This window comes from Gadus morhua, chromosome 12, assembly GCF_902167405.1.
Source record: "Gadus morhua chromosome 12, gadMor3.0, whole genome shotgun sequence".
Taxonomy (NCBI): domain Eukaryota; kingdom Metazoa; phylum Chordata; class Actinopteri; order Gadiformes; family Gadidae; genus Gadus; species Gadus morhua.
In genome coordinates this window covers 26,935,675-26,944,776 of record NC_044059.1, presented here as the reverse complement: position 1 = coordinate 26,944,776, position 9,102 = coordinate 26,935,675, and the positions used below count along the sequence as shown (strand labels likewise).

Here is a 9,102-nt window from a genome sequence, read left to right as displayed (position 1 = left end):
AATTATCTACTACCTGGCAACCCATCCGTGTTAGTAGTCACGCGAGACTACACCAGCGAGTGTCCGTCTTGGGTATTGTAGTCCAAAATAGAAGATACATGCCCACGAACTGTAACCTCCCATAGCCTAAACAATCTCCTTTGCAGAAGCCACCAGAAACTTCATGCGAAAATCTTAGCTCAGACAATCTTAAAATAGACACCTGTCGTCGTCGTCGTGACAGCTGTCGTGTTCATTCTCCGTCCAAACATCAACATTGGGTCGGTGCAAGACTGCAGCGCCTTCCAGCAAACAACAAATGCGTGCAAAGGAATCGAGATCCATGTCGACTGACAAGTTGACGACCAGACGATTGTATACATTTGTTTAAGAAAACAAAGGTAAATAAATAAATGAAATGTGTCGATAATCTCTTACCGGATTGTAAATCCGTCTTTTAATCACAGATTGGTGATCTAAACATTGCTGTTTCCTATACAGTCTATTTAATTTTGGACACATTTACCAATGACTAACCCCATTATTTATCAACATTTAACATCTTAAATTACTAAATTTAAGTATACCGTCCTGTATCCTTTTTTTCTTTTTTCTTTATTGCAACCTGATAGTTGACCTTACAGTTGCGTTCAGCCCCAAATATCGTCGTTAATTTACGAAGAATTACATAACATTGCAATTGTGCACTACTCTATTATATCTCGGTAGTGTTTGGCTGCTTGCGGAGTGACGTGATTGCACAATCGCACACATGGACCACCCGGGAATACCCGTCGCCCAGGCCACAGTGCTGACCCTGTCGCCCTCTGCTCAACCAAACGTGAGTTGACAAGGATGTGTAAGGAGATCCCCTGATAACCAGACCTTATGGGGGAACTGCATGGACAATTATTTGCAAGATTTTATTTCGTAAAGTCGTGTATTGCATTATTTTTTTCATGCAGGCTTTGTGTACTCAACAAATCAATCCTAATCAATTGTGCATACATTAGTTAATTGCACCGTACCTGCTTAGGTTTTGCTTTGTTTTTTAGGTGCCTCATGATTTGTGGTTTGGTTTAATTTTCTTGTGCATATTTAATAATAAAGTCTAGTCCTAAAATGTTGCATTTTCAAATTGGCTTAAGCTTTTTATAGCAAGACAATGTGACCTAAATGTATGCCTGTGAGTGTAATAATGCTTCTTGTGTCTTGTGTGTTTGCTGTTTGGTGTTGCGTGTTTGAAAATGGATCTCTACAGAGATGGACTGTGCTGGACTCCCTTGTCTGTGGGGCTGTTGCTGGGGCTGTTGCCAAAACAGCCATTGCGCCTTTGGATCGCACTAAGATAATCTTTCAAGGCAAGAAGAAAAAAACACTCAAATATGATCAGAAATATATTATTCTATTGTAGCCATTATAATAACCTTAAATGCATTGTTTATAGAATTGGAATAATATTAGATCTATTCTTCTTGATATACGCATAACAATTCTTTGTTCATGTGAATGGATTATTCTTTATTTTATTTATTTTTACAAATTCTACATTTTACTTGTTCCCTCAACCGTGAGTAGATATGACTGGTATTATTTTATTGCTAAGACATGTTTTCTGTCTCGTGTGTGGCAGCTATGAGTCAGGCCTATCCGCTCTCTCTCCAGAGAAACGCATAAAAGCACAGCACAGAGCAAAGTTTGTTCAGCACAGCTCACTGCTGAGGCAGAGTTTCTCTGGGGGTCTGCATCTCTTCCCTGTAACATCTCCATTGTGACGCACAACTTTGACTTGAGCACAATGGAGTCATGGTACATACACAGGTGTTTATTTTCTGTGTCATCGACCATAACAAGTGCATCAGGACACCAACAACAACAAAAGTGTTTAAGGTGTTGGTAAAGATTCTTAAGTCTTCTCTGTATACTGGAGTGAGGAGTTAAGTTCCGACCTATAAGGCGACAGGACTTCCCTGACCTGTTTGTTTGCATTAGCAACGTAACAGATTACATATGAGTCATTAGTTTGTTAACAGGACCAGGAAGAAAAACTTGCTGGATGTGGTCATTTAGTGTATTTTGACAGAATGAAACACAAACAACCAGATCATTCTGTGAGCCTTATCCTTTAAGTGTCGGCCTAATCTGTCTACATCTGTTTGAGTCTGGTTGTGCCTGTGACCAAATGTTAATCTTCTTAGTCGATGTTTTTAAGCCTGCCAAGGAATTAATTTAACTCTCTCTCTCTCTCTCTCTCTCTCTCTCTCTCTCTCTCTCTCTCTCTCTCTCTCTCTCTCTCTCTCTCTCTCTCTCTCTCTCTCTCTCTCTCTCTCTCTCTCTCTCTCTCTCTCTCTCTCTCTCTCTCTCTCTCTCTCTCTCTCTCTCTCTCTCTCGTTGCAGTGTCCTCAAACAGATTCTCAGCTAAGGTGAGCTTTCATTTCTCTTCACCCTGTTGAAACATTTCCCATCTCCCATTTCACTCTGATAAGTTGTTCAATGGTCCGTCCTTCATAAGCCTCACTCTCTCACTGAAAAGTGTTTAGTGGTTTACTTCCATTTACAAACCCAGCATTTTATTTGTGCATTTGCATTATTACATAAGACTATACAATTCATTTTGTAATTGAAGTGTGTTTGCGTGTTTGTGTGTGTGTGTGTGTGTGTGTGTGTGTGTGTGTTCATTCGTGTGGGTGTGTTTTTGTGGGGTTGTGTGTGTGTGGGGTTGTGTGTGCGTGTGGTTGTGTATGTGTTAATTCCTGTGTCTGTGTGTTCATTCATGTGGATGCATGTGTTAATTCGTTTCGGTGGGTGTGTGGTTGTGTATGTGTTCGTGTGTGTGTGTGTGTGTGTGTGTGTGTGTGTGTGTTGGCAGGAGGCCCTCCGTCTGCTGTACTGTACCTACCTGAAGGACGGCTTCCTCAGCCTCTGGAGGGGGAACTCGGCCACCATGGTGCGGGTCGTCCCCTACGCCGCCATCCAGTTCTGCTCCCACGACCAGTACAAGAGCATACTGGGAGCCCACTACGGCTTCCAGGGGAAGTAAGGACCCCGAAATCCCTATTAATACCACATGTTTATAGAGTGTGTGTGTGTGTGTGTGTGTGTGTGTGTGTGTGTGTGTGTGTGTGTGTGTGCGTGCGTGTCGGTCGAGGTGGTCGAGGAATGTTAAAAAGGATGGCCGTACTTGAGTTAGTGGATGTTTGTGCTTTACTGACATTGCTGTTGTGATTGTTTCTATTGTCTTTGGGGGTTTTAGTAGTTCAAGTAGGACCGGTGAAGTAGAGTCACATATTTTACCGGAGCAGTTACTTGTGCCACAGTTGGTGGCAAGGCAGATGAAGTAGAAAAGCGGTTTAATGCAGAGGTAAAAGAACGTTACAGGCAGATATGTCATTCTCTAGGGATGTGTCTGAGCTTCCTGGATTGTGTGTGTTAATGGCCGGTTTAACCTGTGTGCCTCGATGCCTGGTTGGCACCGCATGTGTGCCGGCTCAGCCGGTCAAATCAGTCGTGACTCAGGCCGGACGATCAGCCACACCCACTCCACCAACGGGCCACTGTCAATGGTACTTAGATCACTCATACAACCATGCATTTAAGTGCATCAAAGTGGACACCTACCGACTATTCTCCAAACACCTTGCTCTCATACACAACGCAAAGGGGTCCTGTAAACATATTTCCCTCCTACCTCATATGTCATTGATAATAATCTGTTGACTGTCGTCCCCCCCCCCCCCCCCCCCCCCCCCCCCCCCCCCCCCCCCCCCACAGAGCCCTGCCCCCCCTCCCCCGCTTCCTTGCGGGCTCCCTGGCTGGCACCACCGCCACTATGCTCACCTACCCGCTGGACATGGTACGGGCCAGGATGGCCGTGACGGCCAGAGAAATGTACGTATTCACCTCCCAGAATATACATCCCGGAATACCCCGGGGGCTCTCTGGGCCAAGGGTCCCAACCACTGCTGGGTGTTTATGTGCAAGGGGGGGGGGGGGTTATTGGAGTGGAGTTACTTTGTGCTGTTGGGCGGCATGTGGCTAAGGAGCTAGAGCTGGTTGGCTGGTCACGGGGAGGTTGCTAGTTCGATCCCCGGCTCCTCCTAGCTGCTAGTGTCGAGGTGTCCCTGAGCGAGACGCCTCACCCTAACTGATCATGACGAGCTGGCTGACGCCTTGCGTGGTTGACAACGCCGTCGGTGTGTGAACTTGTGCGTGAATGGGGGAACGTAAGGCGATATTGTAAAGCGCTTTGAGCGGCCACTGGTTAGAAAAGCGCTGAATAAATGCGGTCCATTTTATCATTGATGTGGGGTATGAATAACCCATGGCGATGCAGGCCAAGAGTGCTTAATCTTAAAGAGACGATCCCTGCTGAACAATGGTTAGATAGATGAAAGATAATATCAACCTCTTAGTGTCTCCAGCAACCCATAGATGAGTGTATCGTACTGTATTGACCTGAGCATTTGACCCCCAAACCCTCCAACAGGTACAGCAACATCCTGCACGTGTTTGTGCGGATCTCCCAGGAGGAGGGCCTGAGGACGCTCTACCGCGGCTTCATCCCCACCATCCTGGGGGTCATCCCCTACGCAGGCATCACCTTCTTCACCTACGAGAGCCTCAAGAAGCTGCACACAGGTACAACCACTGCCCACGGCCTGCTGGATCTTTCGGAAAAAATCGTCTTATCCTTTTGTCTTAGAATGTGACGCAACTTCAACTTACTGTTGCACAGCATTGGTCGGCCCTTTATTATCGGATCCTAAATGATCAACCTTTTCTTGTCCAACCCAAAATTTGTACTGAAAATCTAAAACAGGGGTTGTTCCAAAAGATATATATATATATATATATCGGGCAACATGAGTACATACTTCAACATTGTACCTTTTCTTGGTAATTTACAGAGATTAAGTATCTTACATTGCGATTTATATTTAGGGTATTTAGCAGATTTTTTTATCCAAAGCGATTTACAATAAGTACAATAAGTAGAAGTTAGTAATTGTATTGTAAGTATTTCTCAGAAGAAGGAGAATCAACCATATATCGCTGTCAGTACAGTAAGGATGTTCCTTGAACCAAGTGGCAAGCAAAAACAATTGCTAGGTTAGCCCGTTCCCTGTATAACTCAAAGCTCTGTGATCTTAATGGACCCCCCCTCTAACCCTCCAGAGAAGACGAGGCGTGCCCAGCCCTACCCCCACGAGCGGCTGGCCTTCGGGGCGTGCGCGGGCATGATCGGCCAGTCGGCGTCCTACCCGTTGGACGTGGTCCGCCGGCGCATGCAGACGGCCGGGGTCACCGGTGGCGCCTGCTACGGCACCGTGCTGGGCACCCTGCGCCACATCGTCACTACGGAGGGCGTGGTCCGCGGCCTCTACAAGGGCCTGAGCATGAACTGGGTCAAGGGCCCCATCGCCGTGGGCGTGAGCTTCAGCACATTCGACCTCGCGCACGACATGCTGAGCAGGTTTCGTCGGGCCGGGCACTTCCCTCACTGAACCAGCAGGGGGCAGCAGAGTAGTCCTGAACTCGCCGACGCATGTTACGTGATGCGGGAGGTATGCCACATCATGCATGGCACAACAACGTGTGCCAGCTCACCGCAGGCTGGTGGCAATGCGCACTCTTATTTCGGTCCACCAATGTGTAGTGCGGTTGCAAGGGGGCGGTGTCCAGAGTTGGTTGCACATGCACACGCGCTCACGCAATGCACATAGGGCTTCTGATAAGGCTTAGGAAATCACACAGTGCGAAAACACACTTAAGTTGATGCTCTTCAGAGACAATTGTGTGGTGAAAACCAATTCAGAGTGGCAACACAATGATAATGGTTAGCAAGGCTGCTTTTAAGAGCCATGCTTTTTTACCTGTAAGACATACATGGATCCTGTTTGTTTATTTTAACTCCTTTTATGTGTGTGTGTGTGTGTGTGTGTGTGTGTGTGTGTGTGTGTGTGTGTGTGTGTGTGTGTGTGTGTGTGTGTGTGTGTGTGTGTGTGTGTGTGTGTTTGTGTTTTATTGTTTGAGTCATATCATTTGTAATTTATTGTTTTTTTTAATTAATATTTGATGTGTTAAACACAAACAAACAAGTGCGTACGCATGGCCTTGTATAATTTGAGCATATGGATCAAACTAATCATCATTTAAGCTTAAGTTGTTGCACACTATAAACTGAGGAGCAAACATTTCTTTGAATGGTGGAAATCTAGACCAGTAAGACTACACCCCCTTTTGATACAGTGGGGCACAGTGGAATGTTTTGTTGGTGGGTGATTGTGCAAGCAGGCCTGTGCAGTTTCCCTGCCAAGTGTTAAGCACTGAAGGAAGGGTTTCAGTAGTTTCTATGCCCTTATCCCTGGAGGCAGTATAGGTTGAATGGAAAGGACCGTAACAATTTTAGCCAAGAGATTATTGGGAAAATGTGCAATATGTCACTTATATTCTAACCTCTTCTTCATATTGTCAAGATTATGTTGGGGACATGTCGTAGTCTGCCAAAGCCCTTATCTCTCTTTATGTTACAGTGTATGGAAATAGTCATTATTCATACGTTCATCGTCATCCCACTTGGATGAGTGCAATATTCTAAATGTATATATATATATATATGTATTGAAATGCTCTGATGTTTTAAGGAAAAATCCCTCCTTGCAATAATAAAGATGTTTTATCACTCTTAGCAGTATATTATTTCAACCACTAGAGAGAGCAATGGGCCAATCAATGATAGTAATTGGTGCCTACCCAATATTAGAATTTTGATATCATTTGAAAAGCATTTTTTTAAATGGCCAGTAGATGGTAGCATTGAGCAGCTGCCGTTAACTCGTTGAGCTCTATGCTACACGGACCATTATGAAGTTTAGTTAGGGCATTGATCACCTATGACCTGAACTTGACCTTTATTCACTGCCACTGATTTTGGTCCATCTTATTGGCTGCGCTTGGGTGGACATGGTTGTGGTTCTGTGTACAGTTTATTGTGCTTTATGTGGAATACATATGCTTACCAATGTTTATTGTTGCAAGTGCTAAAATAGATTTAATATAAACACACAGGTTGTCGGACTGACAAGTCACCCCTATTCCAACTGTACACACAATTACAATTACACCATAAAGCAGGGCAAATATAAAACACACACAAACGCCCACGCACACACAGACAAAGTCTAATGGAAGCTTTTAGCGAAATGAGCCATCGATTTGATACGCGCGCTAAAGGGTGGCGGCCGGCATTTATTCCAGCGTGTCATGTGGGCGACTGCGCACGAGCGGTGAGGCTGAGCGGCCGGTGACTGTGTACCATCTGTACCCCCCCCCCCCCCCCCCTGGTGGTGACAGGACCCCCTCACCCCTAAAACCCCTCTGCCCACCGTGTCATCTCCTTCACGGGCGCATGTGAGGGAGTCTGGTCCGTGAACCTGCCCCCGCCCTAAAACACTGTGCCCCCCCCTTCCCCCGTCCCTCCCCCCTGCCACCTTGACCTTGACTATGAATTGTGGGACACCGGCGTGCCACCCTACCGTGAGCAGCCACCCAGCTTGACAGAGCGACAAGCGAGACAAGGATGCTGCTGGGAGCGCGCTAGCGTGGTCAGGAGGGGCGGAGCCGCCGGAGGAAGAGGGGGTGGGGGGCTGGTGCTGGTGCTGGTGTTGGCGGCGGTGGTGGTGGTGGTGGCGGTGGTGGTGGTGCTGGTGCTGGTGTTGGCGGCGGCGGCGGTGGTGGTGGTGGTGGTGGTGGTGGTGCGGGCGGCGAAATGATGCCTCTTGCAAGCGTGGTTGCCATGGGTAACCTGGATCCGGGCCAAGAGAGGAGAGTGACGCATTTGCATGTATTCAAATCTCGCATGAATAATTTACACAAATAAGTAGCCTCTGCTGGAACACACACACACACACACAAACACAACAGACACACAGCAGTCAATACTGTTTTACACACACACTCGCACACACACACGCGCACACACACGTGCACACACACACGCACGCACACAAACACACACGCACACGCACACACACAAACACACACGCTTTCTTTCACGTCTTTCACGCCAACTCACTGGATGCAATTATGCGAACAAACAAAAAAGCCTTTGCAGACGCACACACACACAAACCAAGGCCGTGTGGGAAAGGTGAGAAGGTGATGCTGCTGCGAGAGGAATCACAGTGCGCAGGGTAAAGAGGCCCGCTAAACGGCAGCACATGTATTTATGCGTAGTATATTCTGTCCTACACAGGTTCGCTCAGTGAGAAGACACTGCTTTGAAAGCACAACGATTATTAATAATAATTCATAATCGACTTTCGGCGTGAATCATACAGCCCTTAACGTCGTTAAGGGAAGAATATACGATGCACATCAAAATATTTAAACTATCTTCTGGCACGGGAAAAGCCTTATCAGCTCTCTGTGGCTGCTGTGTCAGCCAACCTCACAGAAAACCATAGTTTGAAGAGCCGTTTCCATAAAGGCTGCACCCTTTAAAATAACCTGAAAGACATTATGGCTAACATAAACAGCCCTGTTATGTCGGCCTGTAAACATGGGCCCTGAAAAGAGAAGAAAGCAGACAAATAAAATTGCACAATTGTGACAATAAATCTCTAAGAGTTGCTCCGATCCTTTGCATGCGCGCATGCACGGCATGCTGGGTATGTCATCCTGTGTCCTACGCGAATCCTCTGTGCTCCCTCTCCCTCTTTAAACACTCTCTCTCTCTCTCTCTCTCTCTCTCTCTCTCCCTCTCTCTCTCTCTCTCTCTCTCGCTCTCCCACTACCTCTCTCTCTCATGGCATAGTCTTGTTAATTTTATAAGATCCAGCATATTGCCACTTATCGGCTGGCAGTGCAGTAAAAGCTCTGGGGTCAGAGCATTACGGAGCTGCTGGGCCCTGCTCTTCCATTAGAGGGAGTGTTCAGGCTATACTGGGCTTCACTCAATCAAATAGGGGCTCCAAGTGGCTGCCGCTAGTGCACACGAAGGGACACATACACACACACACACACACACATGCTCAGGCGCACACACATGGACATGCACACACACACACACACACAACATATGCCTACATACATACACATACACACACACACACACACACAACA

At 46.7% G+C, this 9,102-nt stretch overlaps 1 protein-coding gene across 1 annotated transcript; it reads left to right on the top strand.

Moving 5' to 3' along the window:
* The first annotated feature begins 63 nt into the window (after positions 1 to 63).
* Positions 64 to 6,665, top strand: LOC115555696 (mitochondrial coenzyme A transporter SLC25A42-like). The gene is made up of 8 exons (XM_030372695.1): positions 64 to 380; positions 709 to 820; positions 1,241 to 1,340; positions 2,377 to 2,402; positions 2,849 to 3,015; positions 3,751 to 3,867; positions 4,466 to 4,617; positions 5,155 to 6,665. Exons 2-8 carry the CDS (start codon positions 752 to 754, stop codon positions 5,481 to 5,483), a joined length of 960 nt encoding a protein of 319 aa, XP_030228555.1. The 5' UTR covers positions 64 to 380; positions 709 to 751; the 3' UTR covers positions 5,484 to 6,665.
* Positions 6,666 to 9,102: the final 2,437 nt, after the last annotated feature.

What these genes read in the sequence shown, in the direction of transcription:
- LOC115555696 (XM_030372695.1), top strand. Translation starts at nt 752, where the DNA reads ATGGACCACCCGGGAATACCCGTCGCCCAGGCCACAGTGCTGACCCTG. An exon ending in CGCCCTCTGCTCAACCAAAC is followed by an intron (nt 821 to 1,240) that starts GTGAGTTGACAA and finishes GGATCTCTACAG; the next exon opens with AGATGGACTGTGCTGGACTC. An exon ending in CACTACGGCTTCCAGGGGAA is followed by an intron (nt 3,016 to 3,750) that starts GTAAGGACCCCG and finishes CCCCCCCCACAG; the next exon opens with AGCCCTGCCCCCCCTCCCCC.